Here is a 21,071-nt window from a genome sequence, read left to right on the forward strand (position 1 = left end):
CAGCTTGTTGTTCTCAAAATAAAAACATAAAGGTAAAAACTACAAAGTGAGGGAAGGTTTTCTAACTAGGTCAGTGAAAATAGACTGCTTGTTCATCAAGAATGTGCAAACTCCCCTTCACACACATATAGAAGTGTGCTCCCTCTGTTTTGTAAGGGTCAGTCAGGTTCTTTTTCCTAGAAGTTGTATTGCTGTTTGTCTTGAAAGAAAAAGTCAATGTCCTGATTTAATTCTGGATTACATTTGTCACCATGGCAAGGGAGGGGAATGTAAAGATTACAGAATAATCTGTAGCTGTGTGTCCAGATGATGGATTCTGACTGGGACTTGCTGACAAGATTCCCATTTTGGTCAATGGCAGCAGAGGGTCCTGTGTCCAAAGGCAGACCATACACTCTTTTCTGTCAGACAATTTGAGCATGTCTTGAGGGGAATTTGCAGCTGGAAGTCTTGTTGGCTAAAACCAATAGCAAGAGTTCACTTCTTTGCAGGGGCAGGAGGAAGCTTTTGAGTTAGGGGAAGTTTGTTAGCTGTGCTATGGTCCTGAACACCCCCTGATCTTACTTTCTTACTGACAGTGCTGTATTTGAAAGGCATTTTGATGAAGTAGGGTTCCTGAAAGATTTAGAATGCAAAGTTTGAAACAGTGTCTGAAAGCAAATACCTTTTTATTACAAAGCACAGCAACACAGAAGACAAACTACAGCTCAGGGTTGTTCACCCTGCACAAATCCTGGCAACACAAGCTTTATTAAATGATCAGAAGGGCAACTGTTTATGACAACCACACTGTTGCATTCAGCTATCTTCTGTCTTCACAGTGCTCAGCTGGTATCTGTATAGAGAAGAGCGCATGTGATTATTTTTGGTTATGAGATCAGGATCAATCTTTGTGGATAAATCCTATTTAAAATATGAATCTTGCTACTCTAAAGTGGGGAATTGTCACTTTGATTCACAAAATCATACAAGGAAGGTCCAATCTGTAATTCTTGAGCAATTTGTCAGTTGTTGCAAGTTCTGAGGCCTTAGCTAGCCTGAGCTGAATGAAGGAATTAGTTCACATCTTGAGAGAGAAAATACGGCATATTTAATAATAACATGTGTAACCCTTTTTTTCAACTTAGGTTATACCTGAGCAGATACTGACCATCAAAAATGTCTATAAGTGGAGTTCCTGGAACGGTGGGGATGTTCAATGTTGTCTCACTGATGATGTTGAGGAGCGATTTGACTTCTGATTCTAGGTGCTCCACTGTTTTTATTACCTTCTAATGGAAACAAGGGAGACAAATGGAGAAAGAAGGTAGTCAAAGGGTCAAGTGGAAGGAATTGCACCAGCTGTGTTTGCGGAAATGCAAACCTCATGACCTGTAATGCCAACAGCTAATTTAGTCTGTGTTGCGCATTGCAGGTTTAAACGTTTCTTGTGTTCTGCTGGCCTCTAGTGGCACTGAGTATTAGCACTTGGTTTTGCAAGAGTTATGTTACAGCACCCCTGTATAAAGAAGAATTTGGCTTCTTGGAGCTTTGCATTAGTTTGTTTTGATTTCTTTCTCATTTTTGAGAGAAATGTAATTTATTATATGCAATAAAAGAATGCGCATGGACGATGAGAGGAACTGATGGGGTGGAAAGAAAAGGGCTGGGACTGGAGCAGAAGAGAGGTAATGTTGCCACTTGAGAACTGCAGCATGGAGTTTGGGAACTACCCAGCTGAGAATAGTTAGCGAGTATCTTGTGAGTGCTTAGGACACCAGGGGGAAAAAATCAAACTTTGCAGTTTTCCTAGAATCCCAGTCATAGAACTCATTTAGCTCTTTCTTAAGTGTCAGCAGGGGTGAGCAGAAACTCCTGTCAGACTTGGAGTCGCCTGCAGGACTCATATCTACCCATAAGCCAATGTGAAACTTTACAAATACTGATTCTGAGATTTTTAGGTTGAAGGCGCAGTTATAAACATTCTAGAAAAGGCTGATATATAATAAATTGTTAATATTTTTTTTGGAATTCATCAAGATGATATATTTCTGGTGATAATGGCTTTATGGATAGTTATAAACTATGACATTTGAAAAAAGTAGTCCAACCTTGACTAGAATAAAGTCAAGAAGGGACACTGTAGAAACATCCTTCTTCTTTGGTCAAAAGGATAGGGCAGAGGTCTGGTAAGGTTCAGGAGCTAGCACAATCCCTCTTACCTCTTCAATAATATCTAAGCGTTCGTGGAGCATATGTTCATTACACCAGCTTCCTCTTTCCAAACTTCCAGGTACCATACTGACAGGATCTGCAGCGGCTGGAAATACAGACACAGTTAATTAGCAGAGGGTTAATAGCAGTCCTTGCCTTTCTGATTTCTGAAATTGTGTTTTGCATGCTACACAGCATTGTTTATGAACCACATGTAGGAATTGAACTTCTTTCCCAGTAACTACAGCTGTGCCCCAGAGCTGTGAATGTCTCCTTGCCTGCACGCATCATGTTGGTTGGAACAAGGTGCTTTCTCTTGCCACAGGTGTTTGTTTTGTTTATGTGTATGTTTTACATAATCTATTTTTTCCTACCCATGTAGAGTAAGTTTACAGGCTGTAACTCTGTCTCCCTTATGTGTAAAACCTAACTGTTGAGAAGATCTGCCTTACACAACAGTTCCTTGTAGGCTTTCTTGAGAAGCAGCTATTGTGGTAGAGCTTTGAGGAGTAGCTAAGCTTGTTCACTTTCCAAATGGATGCTGATGATGGCTGATGATTGCTCTGTGCCAGAAAGTTGTCCCTGACAGTCTGATTTTGCAATGGGAAGGGAAACAAAATGTGCACATTTTCTGACTCTTATACAGTGCTATATGCAAAGTCACATACCTGTCAGTTATCTGTGTTTACCTCTCAGTACTCATGAGCTCTTGCTCTTTGAACTTTTCATTCTGCTGACTGTGCTCCATGAAAGGTCAATAGCCGCTCATGTCCATGCTTTAGTGGTGCCTATTTTCTTTTCATAATTTCTGTGCGGCATTCAGTAACATCTAAATTTTCACATGTGTGCAGAGGACTGTAGTGGAATATTTTAAACTGTGCTAAAGTGATAACATATCTTCCTGCATGTAAAATCAGGTTTTGCTCTTGTTTGATGCTTGATGCAGCTACTATGATAATGAGGAAGTGGCAGCAACTCATTGTTTGATTGTAACATTGTCATTCTGTCTTCAGTACTGCTGTGCCAGAGCAGTGGTTTGGAACTGCTGCAGTGCTTCATCTTAAGCCTGTGCCGAGATTTCTGGAGTGTAGGCATCAAGTGATGGCAAACGTGTCAATAAGGATCATTGCTGTTTGGGAGCAATGAGAGATGTACTCTGAGTTGGAATGGCATCCTTGGAATTGGAGGGTGGAGGATGGAGAGGAGGAGGGATTGTAATGTGGCCTGATTTACTGGGCATTATCTAGACATTGGTTTGGCAGAGATTTGATTGGGGTTTTTTTAGTGCAGCCACCAGAAGGTGGTGCTGTTAGGACAGAATCCCAAAAACTTCGACTATCTGTTTACAGGAGAGTGCTGAAATGCAGCAGGTATTTCAACACCAGCTGCTTTGCAGTTGCCCTTTTTTTCCTCTCTACTGCTAGTGGTGATGGTTTATGAGTGCTGACCACTGTTAGTGCAAAAAAAGGCTGTCTAGTTATAGACCTCACAGTATGAACTGTGAGCTGTGAGAGGGCTAAGCTAGGAGAAACCCTCTCAGGACCTGCACATCCATGTCTTGTTAGTGATTTTTCACACCAGAAAAGAGCTGCTTCAGGCTCCTGTAACTGCCCCTTCACCACGCCAGAGCAGGCTATTTCAGCTGCTGCTTGCTGGGCAGCCAGTGCTTTGTCAGTGTAGATTTCTTCTTTTTTCTAAGTCTGGCTTGAGGCTTTGGCTGTCCAAAACACTCATTGTTATTCTGTTGTCTGGCTTTAGCTCTTAAGCCACAGTTTTATCTTTGTGATGGGCTGTTCACAGGACACATCCGGACCCTTGTAAATACAGCGCATATCTGGGTCACTATGGTCAAGCAATTCAGCCAAAGCAGTAATTTCCATATGCTCAAAGAGAGCACATGGAATGTTGCTTACGAGCGCTGCCCTTTTTTATTGCAACTGGTGAAAGAAAGGGGCACAATCTGCCTTTGGCACTGACCTTACTCCAGCAGCATCTCTACTTCATATAGTAGTAACAGTCACAGTGCAAAGGAACTGAAGAGTGGAAGGTTGCAAACTGTGTAAGCAGAATACTAATGACCTCTTAGGATACTTCCAGGTACTTACTTTCTGAAGTTAGTGAAGAAACATTTTTTTTAAATGTAAATTGGAATTTTTACTTGTCTGTGTTTCAAAGCACATGCATAAATACAGACAACTTTGGTTGTAAGTTTTGAAGCTAACCACTTTTAAAAGTGAGTGTCCTTTGTATGCCATATAAATTACATATTTAAAATGTGTGGGTGTTTGCAACTTCTGACGGCTTAGGCAAGTGTGTAGGAGGCATATTTCAATGTCTTAAATCTCTCATTTGAAACTTAATAGATTATTTCATGTAGACACTTGTAGCATTTCAGTATGGCAGAGAGAACATTACCTTTCAGTTAATGTCTGATCTGCAAATTTCCACCTGATGTTTCTTGCAAGTGAGATGTTTAGTTAAATTCTTGAAATCCATTCTATTTGATATATAGGATGGTTATTTTCCATCAAGAACCAGAACTCTCCTGTTCAAGATAAGAAAATGACTCATGCCTTTTTTTCCTCTGATTAAATCCTCTGTGCTACACTACTGGTGCCCATAAATCTGGGTAGTTCTAACCACCCTGGGCTGTGATGCAATCAGACACCAGCAGGGAAATGGAGCATCTCTGAACTGGTTGTTAATAAGGATCTGTTTAGTAGAAGAACATGCTGAAAGTTTGAAAGACGTAGCACAATGAAGAGTAAGATCTATGTATCATGGTCAGCCTCACTGTACAAAACTTGAACTTATAGCAAGTGAGAGAAAGAGTGATGAAGTAAGGATCAAAACAGCCTTACTAAACAGGTTAAGAGCAGAGGCCTTAGATTGAGAATATCCCTCAGTTAAGCTTTTCTGCCTCCTGTCCATTTGATATATTCCCCCAACCTGCAAAATGTTGCTTCTCTGTGCTCCCTGACGAAGTTCCCTTCTAGGACTGTCAGGGTTCTTTCTATTCAGGTGCTGTTAAATGGTTCATTTTGATCATCCAAGTAGTTGCTAATGGTAAGCATCAGAATAAACCCAAGCAACTGCCTCTCTGCTGTCATTTTCTGTGGTTACTAGGACAGCCAGAACTGACGTATGTGACCACACAGATCTGGTAAGTCTTTTAAAGTATCCTTCCTAATGACACACTGCTGGTCCAAATGAAGTTAAAGGCTTGATCTAGAAATTGCTAGGTTGGGTTCTTTGGTCTGCATTACGGAGAAGGTCAAGGTGAGTGACCACAAAGTTCCCTATTGGTCTTAAAACCTGTAAAATTCTTTTGCCTCATTCTGTGACCAGTGTGGTTTTGAAAGTTGACTGCAAGCTCTTGTTTGTGCTCAGTAGGGTGGGAGGGGTAAAACAAAGCAGGCCACAAGCCAAGTGAAAGACATGGCAGATTGAAATAGGAACCAGATGGCAAATGAGGAAGACTGAAAGCATGGGATAGAGCAAGGGGAATAAAGGAGAACATGTCTAACTCTCCAAGAAAACATGCTGTGCTGTGTGTTTTTGTTTACACTGCCTTAGGTTCAGTGGTACCATTTTATTCCTGGAGCATATAGCATCAGGTGGCCAGGTTGCCTTTGATGAGAAAAGGAATGGCGGTAGTAAGGATTTATGTTCCAACAGGAGAAAGGTCATGAACTAGAGGATCAAGTTCAAATGATGAATCCACTGACTGGTTTGGGAGGAATGCAACAGACTTCTGAATGGATCCTTACTTCAATTATTTTTTCTTTAAATAAAAGTGCTGGATTCCACTTTGAAATTTGCATGTAACTTTGATATTCTAGCTCAAGAAATCACATCGTTTTCAAAAGTGGTTGATGAAGGTAATTTGCAGCTGAATTAATGAAAGATTCAATTGCTTTGAACCTGAACTGATACTAATAACTATCAGTACTAGTTCTTTCACATCATAGACTATGTTAAGCTAAAACTGTTAGTCATATTTAATTGGGGGGGCTGTTTTTCAAGGCATCAGAGTTGGTTTCTAGTAATGTCAGCTCTTAACTACATTGGCATCCTTGGATATGGAACTACTGAATTAACTTTCTGTGTCACTACCAGTTTAATTATCACCAGTTTGCCCAAATTACTTTTAAGCTGTGATATATAACTCAAGCCATATCAAATTTTATTGTTAGGACATCAAAAAAAATTGATTTGGATAGCAAGTGTTCTATTGAAAATGCTTTTTAGGGCACAGATTCCCTTCTAGCTCTTAGCCACTCAGAAGCATATCTTTAACTGGATCTAGAGCATCTTTCTGCCTGTAATCCATAAAAGACTAATGCTAAGCTGTGATTTAGACACCTCTGAATCGCTTTTTAGAGTTTAGTCTCTATTTTCTTTAAGGGAATTCTCACCTTTAGTGATGGAAATAAAGACTGCAGGAATTGTAATAAATATATAAAATTCCTTAGCAACTTACACACTGCCATATGCTTCACACTGGAGGCAACTGCATGGGTTAACTTATATTTACATGCAAATATATGCATATGCATGTAAAAATATATATGTAATATACATGTAAATATTTAAATGTACACACACCTTTACTAGGCTCTACCTTTTATGGCAGAATGACAAGGCAAATTTCATACAGGGTAAATATGATCTATCCAAAGTGGGAGATGGAAAGCAGGCATTGTATATTAGAAAGGAAACAGACAGTATAGGAAGATCTGAAATTTAGGAATTGTGGGAAGATTGGGTTTTATTCGTTTGTTTTTGGTTTTCTGTTTGGTTGGTTGGTGGTCTTGGTTTTTCTTTTGGTTTGGTTTTTTGTTTTGGGTTTTGCTTTGTTTTTTTAATTTCAAGAAGGTACATAGAAAGTTTTTAATGCCTGGTTAGGGACTAACCAGGAATCTATACATTCACTGAATACTTCAACTGCTGCCTAAATGTCAAGTCTTGGAAAGGTTTCAAACATGATACAAAATCCAAGGGATTTCTCTGGTATCCAAGATTTATGATCCTCTGATAAGGGAAACATCCTGAAGTCAGTTTCTTCCATCAAATTAGTTATTTTTAATATTAATTTTAGAAGCTATATCAGCATATCAGAAAGTCAAGTTCCAAAATTGCAAACCTGGTTCAGACTCGCTTTATCAAAGTGTAGAATATGCTACTATGAATATTACTTCTTATGGTACATCAGTTAAGATTGTACTTGTTTTAATTCTTTTTTACCTGAAAGAGAAGGAGCAAAGGGGGAATCCCATGGCTTGTGGAATGTTATTAATGAAGGTGGGTGAGGTACCAGCCTATGAGTTCTCAAACCTCTGCCTGGTCTGTCCCATCCACCTGTGTGTGGGATATTGTGTCAGGGTGTGTTCTGGTCTGACTGTGGATCACTCGTGCTTGTGAAATGTGCAAAACCAGAAATGGAGCCTCATAGAAATTGTCCCTAACTAGATAGCATGTATTTCTGTGTAAAACTACTTCTTTTACAGGGAGCTTTTGCTATTGTGACCCATGTAATTCTCATTTCATAAGGGGATCCATCTCATTTACCCAGCAGTAAGAGACTGAGAGGGAGTGCATAAGGCCAGGGAGAGTTCGTGCTTCCAGTGGGTGGTTTTTTTTTTTAAGGCACAGAAAAATCTGGGCCCCTGCCATAGCTATGTGCCAGAAGCTAAATTGCTAGTTGAAAAACTACTTTCCTTTTTCTGCTATTTGACCATATCTGTGATTGTAAGAAGCACTTAAGTTTTGTGTATTTTCATTCAAAGGAAGAAGGGTAGCAATTAAATGTTCCTGTGAGGGAGCTGTTGACTTGGAGCATGTTTTCAGCATGTTGGTCTTCTGAACAAGCAGCCAGAGAATATCCTCTTGCACTTGCTGCTGCAGTGGAAAGTGACTACAGGGAATTGGACTGATAAGAGACACGAGCTACATAATTAGCAGGTATGTTACTCTAATTCATGCTGTATCTTACAATGATGCTTTGGGCCGCAAAAAAGTTTGCCTTTATTATGTATTTCCTTTTGTGTCAATATATCTTTGTTATGGAAACTAAGGCTAAATGTTAGGAGGATTATAGCTAGAAGCTGTTTAGGACATACTCATGTGTAGAGAAGGGGAAGCTGTTTAGGAAGAGGAGGAGCTGTGTCTTGGTGTACATAAAAAATCCAAGTTGGGCAGAATTAGTGAGCTTAAGGCTGGCTCAAAAATGGAGGATGTGACATACATAAATAATGGATGCCACCGTCAATTTGAGGATAACCACTGGTATCGGGATAAAGAGTTTCTCAATTTTCTGAGGACATGGCTTTTGGTCTGTGTTAAGTAATAGAAACTATGGTCATGGGGAGTGGGTGAGGTGAGACTGTGACTTATTAGTCAGCTCTGTGATTGTGTAGTTTTCATATGTCTGAGTCATGGTAGTAGAAAGAAATTAGTACAATGAAAGAATATAATTTTAGGGTTTTTTCTAATATCAAAACAAATCTAAGAACTTGCTTGAAGATACATTTTCTTTTGGTAGACAGTTCAAGCATTCCGCAACAACCCAGGAAGTAGGATAGTGAGAGAAGGGGAGATACACACACACACACATACATATATACATAGTAGATCCTGACATTGAGGCCCAGGATTTACACCTGCTTAAACCAGAGCAGATCAGCTGTGTTTATGAATACAGTCACATCCTGAAGATGAACAACAAGAGTCCTATATTTCTAACCTCCTGATTTTTGGGGAGAGTTTGATATTAACTTTTGCTTTACACTTGAGGGTTATGAAGTCCACAGAACTTAAATTCCTTTTGACTAAACATAAGCAAAGATAGGGCTTTACAGATATATAAAATCTCTTTATAAAAGGCTGACTTCTGTACTGAATCCTGGTCTCCAGATGCCTCATAATCTTAACACTTATTTCTGGGTACACTTTGTTGTCACAAGCTTTACTTCCCCTTCCTTGTATGAGCTTAGAGGTGGGTTCTGCAAAGACTGTAATCCTTGCATTGGAGCTGATAGGTTTCTATAAGGACAGAAAATACCTATAACATGGAGTACAGGTTAATCCTTTATTAATTTGTTAGTAGAGAAATATGAGTCCAAGTCTGGTCTAAAGTAGGGTATCTATCATAAATTTTTACCCTGGCTTTTATTCTACAATGCAGTGGTTTAATCTCCTAGAGGAAAAAGGCTCCTCTCTGATAATGCAAGTGGGTCAATTTGGGGCAGAATCTGGCTGTTCTGAAAGGATTTTTTTCCCAGTTTCCAGATAATGGTCTAGCTTACACATAGATCTTCCCAGCTTTGATATTGCGTGTGCATATCAGAGGATTCAAAAGATTTTGAGAATTCAAAAAACGTTAGGTGAATGAAGAAAAGCATTCATGCACTTGGTTTACTTTAACTGGAAGTTAAAACCGAATGGAAGTTCTGCTGTTTAAAAGTAAATCACGTCACAGTGTGGAGCAGCAGTGCCTCCTCTGGAAGCCGTCCCTGCTAGAGCGCTGGGTGTTTGCTGAGTTCTGCCAATGGCCCGGGTCGCGGGGGCAGCATCCTTGCCAGGCACTTGTTTATTCAAGAATTCCGGGTCACCTCTCTGCCACACATAAACACGGAGCAAAATCTCTGCTGTTGAGGTGCCACGCCCCTCAGAACGATTTGCCTGGATGTTTTTGTAAGACGATGAACACGTTTAAATGGGGCAGGTGTTGTGCTCCAGGCTACATTGTGCGTTGCATTTGAGCAGCACCCCACAAAATTAACCCAGCACTATAAACTGTGGCAGGAGCACATGGTTGCATCCAGAAGGGCCCCCATGCCATCCTCTCCTCCTGAATGACTTGGAGGCTGACCTCTTTGAATAGGAGATTATTTATATTAATGGTTGAATTAAAACATAAATTCTAGCGTGGCCGAATAATTTTTAAGAGGACTTAGGATGGGGGAATCTGCAAGGGAACCAAAAGTTATGTTTCCCAACTCAAGAGTAGCAGAAGGGAAGTGGGGATGGCTTTTTTAAGCCTTCAGTCAGGCAGGGTCTCCCGTGACCACGACAGATACAAAATTTCTCATTTTGCATAATGTACACCATTAAGACAGTAAACATGGTTTGCTGACTGTGTAGCTGACACCTGGCATGATACTGAGTGCTACTCTCCTCTGCAGTTATTATTGAAGTGCTCTTCTAATTAACTGGATTTTATCTGAGTTTGTGAATGATTTGAGGTTAAAACCATACTTTTATGGGAAGAGACAAAGGCTTCTTTTATTTTCTTTAATTTCGCATTTATTTTGGTGAAGCTTGCAAAACTCACAAGAGGGTAGTGAATTCTTGTGGAGTGAAAACAAGTTAAGAGTGCTCTTGCTGTTGCATTGATATTTCAGTTCATCACTGAGATAAACATCACAAAGCCAGTTAAGCAGGAGGGAGTCAGGGCAAGGAAGAGTGACTAGACCTTGGGGGCAGAAGGAACTAACAGTTTTTCAGGAAATGTTTTGGATGTAATAGGATCTTATTACCCTGCCATGAAATACACCTATTGTGCTGTCAAGAAAGTAGGACCGGAGGGAAAATAAAGCTGAGCCTCAGCTAGCAGGAAAGATGTAGTGCAAACAGGCTGGGAAGCCAGGTTTGTGGTTACACAGGGACTGTAAACCCTTGAACTAGCCAAACTGAATAGCTTTCAGTCACACTACAATGTGATTATAGGTTATTCAGCCCTAATCTCTTGTTAATGAAAGTAGAATTCAGATGCAGACTTATCAGATGTTCTCTGTTTATACTTTGTTCTCAAGGCTTTTGGAGAAGTCATTATGTACCTCAAAATCTCAAGAATAAGCAATCCAAAGCAGAAGAAATAAAATTGTGATGCTGTTACCAGGAAATTTAAAAAGAAGGCTTTAAATAAAGGAGAATCTTTCTCTAATCACCTTGAACTTCAATCTCATTTCCAAGTGGATTAGCGTGATATTAATATGGCTGCCAGAACAGTAATTATGGAAATTCAGAGCACTGTCTGCAGCACCTCAATGTGGTTCTAAATTTCTGAAGGCAGAGTGATACCATCTCCTGTAAGAAGTAAAGGATCTCTCCTTAAGCAATATACCTACACGACAGACTTTAATGTCACAAAAATGGAGTTTTACCTCTTAAAACCAATATGCCCACAGAATTTTGACACATACCTGTGGCACCTACACATATAATCCATAGAGAAATGAAGCAATTATTTGCCTTCCCCTCCCACCCCATGCAAGGCTTTGACCACACTAAGATTAAGCTTGCTTTGCAAGTTCAGAGTCACTTACCTAAAGGATCTTGCTCCTGCAGGACTAGAAGAAATGCCAGTGCCCAGAGGAGAAGCATGGTTACAGCTGTCTGGGCTCTGCCGTGGCTGTGCTGCAGAGCCCCGCAGCCTCCCTCTCTCCCTCCCTCCCTCCCCGGCTTCCTATCGACTCCTCGTCCAGCCCTTCGTGCTGAGGTTTAGCCAGAGTTAGGCGGAAATATGCCCAGCCTGAGCCAAGATTCTTAAACTGTTCTCTTCTGCTTCCCTCCTTTTAAAAAACACCCCTCCAGCTCCATGCACAGCCCAGCTATCCAGGCAAGCTGGAAGTGGCCCAGGCTCCCAAAGTTTTGTTTTTTTTTTACGCTTGGATTTATTAACACAGATTACAATGGAATGCAATGAAAAGCTTTGGATCCTGTAAATACAGCTAGTGGGGCAAAGAAGGGAAGGGAGAAAGGAGGAAGAAGGGATGTTGGATTTTTCTTTCCCTGTAGAATTTCATTTGGGGGAGGCAAAGCAGGAGCATTGGAAAACATGCTATCTTTAGATCTTGTGAGCTTACAGGGCTTTTACCATTATTTGCTCTCTTTGAAGAGTGCAGAAACATCTTCCTTGGGCAGTACAATGTGTGGCAGTCCTGTGGGAGGTGACGTGTCTGTGGTGCTTTATGTTTGGACAGTATCATAGGATCTCCTGAGGACCCATCTGAGCTCTTCTCAGTTTGGCAGGGTTTTAAAATTGATTGGGCTTGGTAACATCATATACAAAAATAGCACTATTCAAGGTAGCCTGGCAACGTGTGTGATTTTTAGCAGGATCTTGGTTGAATATTTTTTGTCCTGCAGGTTCCTGGCTGTTGTCTGATGAGCATCAGTCTTTGACCCCTCTAGGCTGGTGTTAAAATACTTAAGGTATCTCGTTCCTGGTATTGTTCTTCATATTTGAGTTATCTTTTTTCAAACTATTGCAAGAAAAAAATGAGAGGCCAGTAAGGCATCGTACTTAATCCTAAAGGCCGTTGTTCAGGATGGGCAGTGTTTTAACCATTGAAAATAAACCTCTGCAAACTAGAACAGATTTCCTTGGTCTTTACCACTCCCTTAGCAGTCAAAAGAATCAAGTTATTTGAATATCTGAAAATGATACTGTAGAGACGCTATCTTAGAGTTCAAAGTATAATCATCTGCAGTGGCTCCTGTAACAAGTTGTAAGCTCAGTTGCAAGGCAAAATAACCTCAGTAACAGAGATTCTGTGCCTGGAATTTAGCTGATAACTTTGATAAGGCGTAGAACAACCTCAGTGTTTATTAAGCCCTCAGGGTTGGTTTGAATAAGCTAACATTTTTATGAAATAAAAAATTAAATTAGCTATGAAAATTGAAGTGGCAGTGTTTTTCTGGGTGTTCTGGCTTGAATCACTATGTAGCGTACTGCAATTCTTACGAATTCTTGTTTTGAGAATAAATTTGATTATGCCTGCTGAAAACTTACATAAATCCTAATTTTCTTATTACCAGGTCCTGAGAGGGGAACTGCAAAAGGTAACAGTGAGTCTACCATCAGTTTTACCCTGTGTTTCGATATGAGATGCTGATGTAGTAAGCTGTGATTTTGAAGAGAGACATTATATGTGTGTTGTCTGTGCTTTGAAGAGAGGGGACTGGGGAGCTAAAGAAGAATATTTATGGATAGTTGGCTGCTGTTTTCTGAAGGTGTTTGTCCTTTGCCTCTGTCCTTTTTAAAGCAGAATCACCCAATGCATTCTCTGTATTGCAAAGGGAGCCTGGTCATGGAAGATTTCTGCAAGCTCTCTCTGCCATCCTCTATGCCACACACTAAAAATCAATGAACATCCATTGAAACGGTTTTCCCTTCAACACACTGTAAGAAAATATGGCAATTTCCATTCCAGACCACCTTTGCTGAGGCCACTCACCCCCTTGACAACACATTTCCTTGAGGTTCCTCCTCAATTGCTCTCAGGCTCCTGGAACAGTTCAGTTCCTCTAAGGCACTTGCTGCATATTTTTGCATACTGTGCTATGTTTGACTATAGTGAGGTGCTGGTCTGATAGCCATGGAGAACTAAACAAAATAGTGTGGGTTTTCTCTAGTATTATCCTCCAGAGGTTGTTTCTATAATCAGAGAGTAGTTTTTTCCACTGCAGGGAAATGTAGCCAGAAGGATTATTTTTGCCAAGTGGGAATCTGCTTTTCAGTAGGACTACCTGTCCTGAGATCTTTGGTCATCTTAGTTAATTGTCCCAGATTGCTTTTGTAATTTATAAATACTCAGAAGGAAGCTGCAGGATAAGACAACTGGCAACTAAAGTACCAAAAATCTGGGAATGTGACAATACCTATTAAACTGTGAAGCAGATTTTTCAGAAGACGTGAGAGCAGAAGAAAGAATATGATGCAAACATATTTATGTTCTGAGAAGTTAGTCAGTAAATGATTACCATCAGAGAAAGCATTCTTTAGCACATTCATCTTGGAAGTGGCCATATATGAGAACACAATGAGATCATATGAATGTAGGTTTGCACAAAATCCAGCTGTTGAGATATTCCCAAGATACTGGCAGCCAAAAAAAGCATACCAGTGAACAGGGATGTGAATTTATGCCAGCAGGCAGATTGGTGAAAGGGAGAGCAAACATAAGGATGAAGTCTATTTTGGGAGGTCCTTTTTTGTTTGTTTTTGGTACAATCTTTCTGTATCTCTTTCTTGGACTAGTTAAATGCTTGGCAAAAGCAATAAATAACTGCACAGTGATCCCACAGGGTGCATAGGGAGAAGGAATGGACTAAATAAAGGGTATACATTGACAGAAGACATATGTCCCGTGTGAAAAAATCCCATTTCTATTCGGCATGAAATCCTGCAGCAGGGGCTATCAAAGGATATAGCTAAGCAAACTCCTGGGAAAAACAGGACTTTATGTGAAACACAGAGAAAATTAAGTGGAGATTACTTCTGGAGAAAAAAATATGGTAGGAAACCCATCCTTGTAGGGAGAGGAAAGTGCCTTACCCTGAAGATCAGGAAATGACAGAGTGTAATCATCTCCCTGGATTTAACACTGCTGGATGATGAAATCAGTGCAAGGTTTGTGTAGTCTGCATACCTGCCCCTGAGAGAAGATTCCTCTCCATTAGAGACTGTGGAGGTACCTTAGGCTCTTGTCACAAGTTCTTGCTACTTGGAGGCTGCTGAATACCTAATGTAAATTGAGACTTGTTACATGATCCATTTGGAAGAGGTCACTTTCACTCTCCTAATTCATTTGGTTTCTGCCTGCTGGGTTGGAACAGTTGTTGAACAGATGCAGAAGCAGAATGTCATTACCTGGAGAAGCTGATTTGTGCCGAGCAGGTATGCAGCTTTTGGGCTGCTTCTCAGGGAAGCAGAAGTCTGCTCTGAAACAGTGCTTCTGTTTGGTGAGCAGATGAAGGGCCTCTTGCAGTGGTGATTTCATTAGAATGAAGTAGACATTGCCATTTAAACCTTTGGACAGTAGTGATTCTTAGCACACATCCCTGGCAGCCTCCATGGAGCCTCCATGCCTCTGCTGTTCATGGGGCAGCCTCTGTTGGAGTTACAGGTCTTGTGGCTGCAACCTTGAATGAGTGATCACCTTCATGCTCCCTGCCAGTGCAAGCCCCTCTCTGGTCTGTTGTTTATCAACTTGTACTCCTGTTTATTATCTCGATTTGCAGGGGACATCAAAAAGTGTCAAGTTCTCCTGCCATTGTCATAGAGGCATAATCTCTGATGCAGTTAAAAACACATATCGCATGGTTCATACTGTGAAGCACTGTGAAGATCAGCTCTGCCTCTGCCCTCCCTGGAGAAGTTGACAAGTGTGTGTGTGTCATGGAACAGACAACTCTGATCCAGCCTTCTTCAAAACAATACATTTTGTGCTATGCCTAAAGCCAGCAGTGAGTCAGCTGCAGGAATTGACTCTCTGGTGTCATCTTGGTGCCAGCACACTAGGCTGGATTCTGTTTGCCAGCATTAGGTAAGCATCCCATGGCTTCAGGCTGTTTTCAGTCTGTGGCTTCAGCTTCCTGAGCAATGATCCGCAAGGAAACTGAATCAGAAAGCTGAAGGAAAAGGTGGGTCATGTGGAATATTAGTGAATTATGTTGTTTGTTTTGTGTTTTAACTAGTTGTTATGCTCTTTCATTTGACAGGTTTCAGGCATTTTATGAAGCCTGGCCATGCCTCAGGAACTCTATGAAATATGATATGCAGTGTGCCCACCCATTTTAGTGAAAAGAACCTTTTGTCCTTAGAAAGTTGGATTAACTATATTCCCTGCAAAATTAATGATTCAGGAATTGTCTCTTGACTCCCAGTCTTGTATTGCACACATGGTGATCTGATATTTGCTATATTTTCTGTTGCAGAAGGTTGTGTCCCTTTGCTGTTTTAACTTTACGTGCACCCATTTGGGTTACATAAAAATGAGAAATAGATCTGTGAGTCTGTGGTGGATAATATTTGAGGAAAAAAATATGGGGGAAGTACTTGATTATTCCCAAATTAGAATTACTCAGCTAGTGTCTTTAGCAGAGCAGTATTGCAAATCCCACCAATTAAATGAGATAATTACTTGCAACTGAAGCCACAATTTCATTCCATGAAGGACCTGCTAATATCTGAGAAGCTGTTCATGCCTTGAGTAGCACCTTGCTGAGCACGAGTCATGACAAACAGCAGTATGATAAAGGTCTGTTACTTAACAGCTGTGTACCTTTCTCTATTAGGGAAGGCATCAGCCATGTATGTGAAGCCTTTGAAGATAGGAAATGTTTGCCACGTGAGTGGAGACACCTAGCAAAACTGAGAGACAGCTAGAAATAAATCCTGTTTTTGTTTGCTGCTCAGCATGGTCTCCTTTCCTCTTAATTACCACAAGGTCATGGAGACTTGCAAGGGGAAGAATGACTTGCCAGAGAGAGAAGCCAAGCTAATCACTCCACTGCCATTTCTCTGCAAATTTACAGTATGTGTATAATTTTAAAGCCAATGCAGTAAAAATCCCTGGTTAAAATTCCTTTTAAAATACGTGTGACTGAATATACAATACTGTACCAGGATGATAGTAGTTCCTTTGTTATTACAGATCCCTTACGTCTTTAGCTGCAGTTTTTCTTCAAACATGCTTCCAATACACGTTTCCAGGCAGAGAGTGAACAAGAATGTGTAGGAATTTTTTTCATCCTGCTGCCTGAGTAGTTAATCACATGATGGATCCCGTCCAACAAGATTCCCCAGCAGTACAGCTAGTTATTACTGTATGGTACTGGCTTCCCACCTCTTTAATTCCAGCTGAAAATCTGCATTAAAAGACAACTGAAATACTTTCATAATGCCACTGCTTAATAGAATTTGTGGTAGTTGCCATAAGGAAATAGTATAATCATAAGAAGGACAAGCAGGGCCCATGAAAAAAATTCTATTAAAAGCTGATCCAAGGCATGAAAAACCTTGTAAGCATAGGAACAAATAAACAGATTAGCACACTCCACAAACTCTAGAGGCAGGACATTAACTCCAATTGTTGGAAAACAGATGTGAACTTGACTATTGTCCTCCACCCCTTTTCTAAAATTTTTTTCTAATGAGTTCGTTAAAGTGCAGTTGGTTCCATATGTATTTAGGAGGGAGCCTGATGGTGGCTACACTTGCTATTAGTTTGTTGTATCTGCATGCATAGTTTAGTTATTGTTAGGATGAAAGAAGAAGGAACAAGAATTATCACCTGAAGCAGCATCCATGTAGGAAATCAGGATAGCATGGATGCTGTTTCCAATGTCAGATTTTAGGACATCCTTCCTTGCCTTAAGAGACCAGTTGGCTCAAAGTAAGTTAAAAGAACTGTTACAGTATTCTGTCCAGATGCAGTAAAATGATTTAGATTATCTGTCCCAAAGGTTCTTTAATTCAGTTCCAGTTTGTTCCCACCACTGGGATTCTTTGTAAGAATAACAGAAATATTATGTCCTAATGCAGATATTAATCCATGTCATTCTGTAATTTTTATTTCTGTAAGTGCTACCTGCTTTTATCTTTTTGAATACTACTTTATGCCATCAACACAATAATGAAGGGATGACTTTTCACAGTGGTGACTATCTAATGTCTCTTCTCATTAACACTGAGAAAAGAGGAAATACAAGATTAGAGGATAAAAAAAAAGTCGAAGGGAAATGGAAGGCTCATTGCATGTGCTCGAGGAATAAGAAGCATCAAAGGTGAGGACAGAAGCCAATTGAATCATCAGGATGCTATAAATAATTCCGAAGTAATCTGTTTATTGTTAAAAAAGTGAATTAGGAGAAGCTGATGGGGCAAAAGCCTATCGTTTGAATTTAGAAGAAATTCTAGCAGTCCAGGGTGCACGAAGCGTTCTGCTGGGGCCACTGGGAGGGACGTGACTGCACAGCGCTGATGGGATTGCTGGAAGGAGAGCGTGGAGCGGGCGGAGGCCAGGCAAGGTGCGGGGAGCGGCCCGGCAGAAGGGCGGGGGAAGGGGCCAGGGGAGAGGCTGGCAAATCCCTGTGAAAGGCCCCTGGCAGCTGGGGAGCTGCCTCTCCGGTGGCACTGAGGTCACCCATTTCTGCCCACCAATTAGCCCGGGGGCCGCCTCGTCTCCTGCCCCGGGTTTGGCTCGGGCGGCTCCTGGTTCCTCCTCCCGCAATAGCGCTGCGCACAGCCCGGGTGAGCCGATCGCCGGCACGGCGTGAACCGCAACCGAGAGTTCAGTGTTTAAATTAGACACGGCGGGGCGGGAGCGAAGGGGATTTGGATCGATGAGTGCTCGGACAGAGGAACGGCCCCCGACTGTTACGTACCTGACCTTGAGCGAGCTTAGGCTGCGGGGAAGCGGAGTTCCGTCCGAGCCGAGGCTGAGGGGCCGGGCTGCGGCACCCGGCAGGCGCTGATCTGCTGCTGCAGAAACACCAGCTGTTCTTCTCTGCTGCTGGGTCAAACATCCCCGAAGGCATTTGAAGCCTCTGAAAGTGTCGTATAGTACTTTTGTATAGGCTGTGGCAAATCAGGATCCCTTTGGGAATTAAGTCTGTTAAAAACCTCCAAAATTAATTGTGTCTTAGCTCACCTTCACTTGCCATTTGAATTCCTGGTGATCTCCGCTAGTGAGAAGAAATGATTGCAGTAGTACTTTGAAATTAAATGGTGGCACTGTGATGCTTTAATGTGCATGGAAAAGCAGAAGTGAGGCTGCTGATCACAGTTGCTGTTCTCTGCACAGACAATCAAATGTGGATTTTCAGCAATTCCCTGTGTGGGCTTCAGCCAGTGCACTTCCACTCTGTGTGAACACACCTGCATGACCAAGTGCTTTAGACCCAGATGGACAAAACCCCTGGAGCCACTGATAATATAAGGGATCTCACGTTATTCAAAGATGTGGCTTAGAACAGACTACTGGGTACTTTCATGCATCTGCAATGTTAATCTGCTGCCTCTGAATGTATTAGAAATGTTATCCTACCACTGGGAACTGAGATAAGCAGGTTGTTACAGTTAAATATCCCAAACAGCAGCACAAAATATTTTGCTGGTTCTTATCAGTTATTTAGTCTCAGTAGAAGAGAATGTACCCTTTTTTGTAGCAGTGTAGTAGTTTGAAGGCAAAACAAATGAGAGGCTCCAAGTCAGAGGTACAATTTAATAGAAAAAAAAGGAAAGAAAGTAAACTAGAATAGATGCAATAATACAAAAGACCACTGACAGAGTCAGAATACAACCTGAGCGTAGTGATGGAAGCAGTCCAGATGAGGTGGTCTTCCTGAAGCAGTGATCCTGTAGAAAGGTCTGGTAGCTCGGGTTCTCTGGGTAAGCGCCCCTCTGGTGTTCAGAGTCTCAGCTTATATCCAGGCTGGAATGCTTGGTTCTTCTCTCTGGGCGGAGCATCTCACAATGGGATGGTGAGTCATGTGATAAGGCCTGATGGGCCCATTAACAGGAGGTAGTCCAGGAGGGGGTTATCTGTGAGCTGTGTAGCAAAGGTGCTGATGGGCCCATTAACAGAAGATAAGCCAGAGTGGAGGAGGCAGGGAGCACTGCCTCACCTGGTTTCAACAGTTCATGAAGATGGTGATAGAATATACTTCAACCCAGGACAAGCAGCAAGGCACAAGTTTTGTGCCTCCAGTTTTTCCTCATCTGATGCTATTGGTTCAGCATCTAAGTATTAGACCTCTTATGGATATAGATACTATTTTGAGGAGATAATTTTTGGACTCTAATGTAAACTTTTGTCTCTTTGCCTTGAGAAATATCTCCTCCTTTCTGCAAAATGTTTACATAGAACAGATACAGTCTGTCCCATAACTTTAGATAAAATACATCCAGGCTTCCCTGTTGCCTCTTGCTCCAGGAAATGTGTTCTTTGAATTGATGCCTGCCCTTTCTTTCAGACTCGGTGAAATATAGCTTGAGGAAGCTACTTCTGTTTCCACTGATTTCAATCTACCTTGTCAGCCTTTTCTGAGATCCCTAAAGATAGCAAATGGAAACCTGAGATTTTACTGCCGTGGGTCAGTATATTTATCAGCTGCTATCTGATAAATATAAACAAATAAGTATGTAAACACTGGGGGCTGAAACTCCAGTCTGCTCTATGAATATTGATTTATGAAGAATCTGAGATGGGAGTTAAATTAGTTTCTTTAATTAGAAGGAAATGGGAAGCTTTTTGGTGCGTATTCTTTTTCTCTTTCTTTTTTTCTTTTTTTTAGTTGGATGTTCTTTATGAGTTGTCTATATTTCTTTAGCCATACTGATTCAGTGGTTTACCACCACATTTGCATCAATATGTTACATAATTCTCAATTATCGTTTTGGTTTTCTGAGTTGCTATTCTCTGAGAAACTTTTATTGTTTTTCTTGGCGTAAATGCAGACTGTCTCCACCCTCTTTCCTTCTGCAAGTGATCAAATTCTATAAAGAATTCTCTTCTTTGGATAGACTATCGCTTCCCACCCATGCTGTTCTCACTGAGGTTGGAAATGTTATTAATTTTATTTAGTGTGGGGAAAAGCTTGGCTAACTCTTCAAAACAATCTTTCAGGTCCTGTAATTCAATAAAGTCCTTATTTACAGTGGTCATAGCTATTTTTCTTAGTGCTGTCCAAACTAAGTTCTCTCTGGTTACAAGAAAATTAAGCATTGTTTTCCATTCTGACAGCAAAATGGTTCTATTTTATTTTTTAGTTCAGGAAAAGTGCAGCATAACCTTGTTTAAAAGGTTTTCTAGAAAAAGAAGCAGCTGTCGCTCTCCACATTATGCTATTTTTAATGGGTTTTGCACCAGGGACTGAGGGAGGAAGGCTGGCAGTTATATATGACCTGGTGAGTGTAAAACTGTTATTCTGAGAGTTGGATTTTCCAGTTCTTTCCAGTCCCAATCATTGCTTTTTCATACACACCAGCACACTAACACTGAATTTCAGTTCAGTCCCTTGATTAAACTGTGTGGTTTATTTCTTTCGTTGGACTCAAAATTATCTAAGTAAAAGATAATATTCTA

General features: G+C 40.9%; 1 protein-coding gene across 1 annotated transcript; it reads right to left on the bottom strand.

Moving 5' to 3' along the window:
- Positions 1-651: 651 nt before the first annotated feature.
- On the bottom strand, positions 652-11,643 carry PLAC9 (placenta associated 9). The gene is made up of 4 exons (XM_066191528.1): positions 11,523-11,643; positions 2,202-2,299; positions 1,151-1,271; positions 652-835 (listed from the first exon to the last, which is right to left on the bottom strand). The coding sequence occupies exons 1-4, from the start codon at positions 11,578-11,580 to the stop codon at positions 825-827; spliced, it is 288 nt and encodes a 95-aa protein (XP_066047625.1). The 5' UTR covers positions 11,581-11,643; the 3' UTR covers positions 652-824.
- Positions 11,644-21,071: the final 9,428 nt, after the last annotated feature.

Source organism: Chamaea fasciata, unplaced genomic scaffold (genome assembly GCF_029207755.1).
Source record: "Chamaea fasciata isolate MVZ Bird 193981 ecotype frontalis unplaced genomic scaffold, bChaFas1.0.hap1 SCAF_9, whole genome shotgun sequence".
Classification (NCBI taxonomy): Eukaryota; Metazoa; Chordata; class Aves; order Passeriformes; family Sylviidae; genus Chamaea; species Chamaea fasciata.

Excerpts from the sequence above, each read along its gene's own strand:
- PLAC9 (XM_066191528.1), bottom strand. The coding sequence starts at position 11,580 with ATGCTTCTCCTCTGGGCACTGGCATTTCTTCTAGTCCTGCAGGAGCAA. Across the intron at positions 2,300-11,522 it reads GCAGGAGCAAGATCCTTTAG|CCGCTGCAGATCCTGTCAGT; the intron begins GTAAGTGACTCT and ends CTGTATTTCCAG. Across the intron at positions 1,272-2,201 it reads GCTTAGATATTATTGAAGAG|AAGGTAATAAAAACAGTGGA; the intron begins GTAAGAGGGATT and ends TGTTTCCATTAG.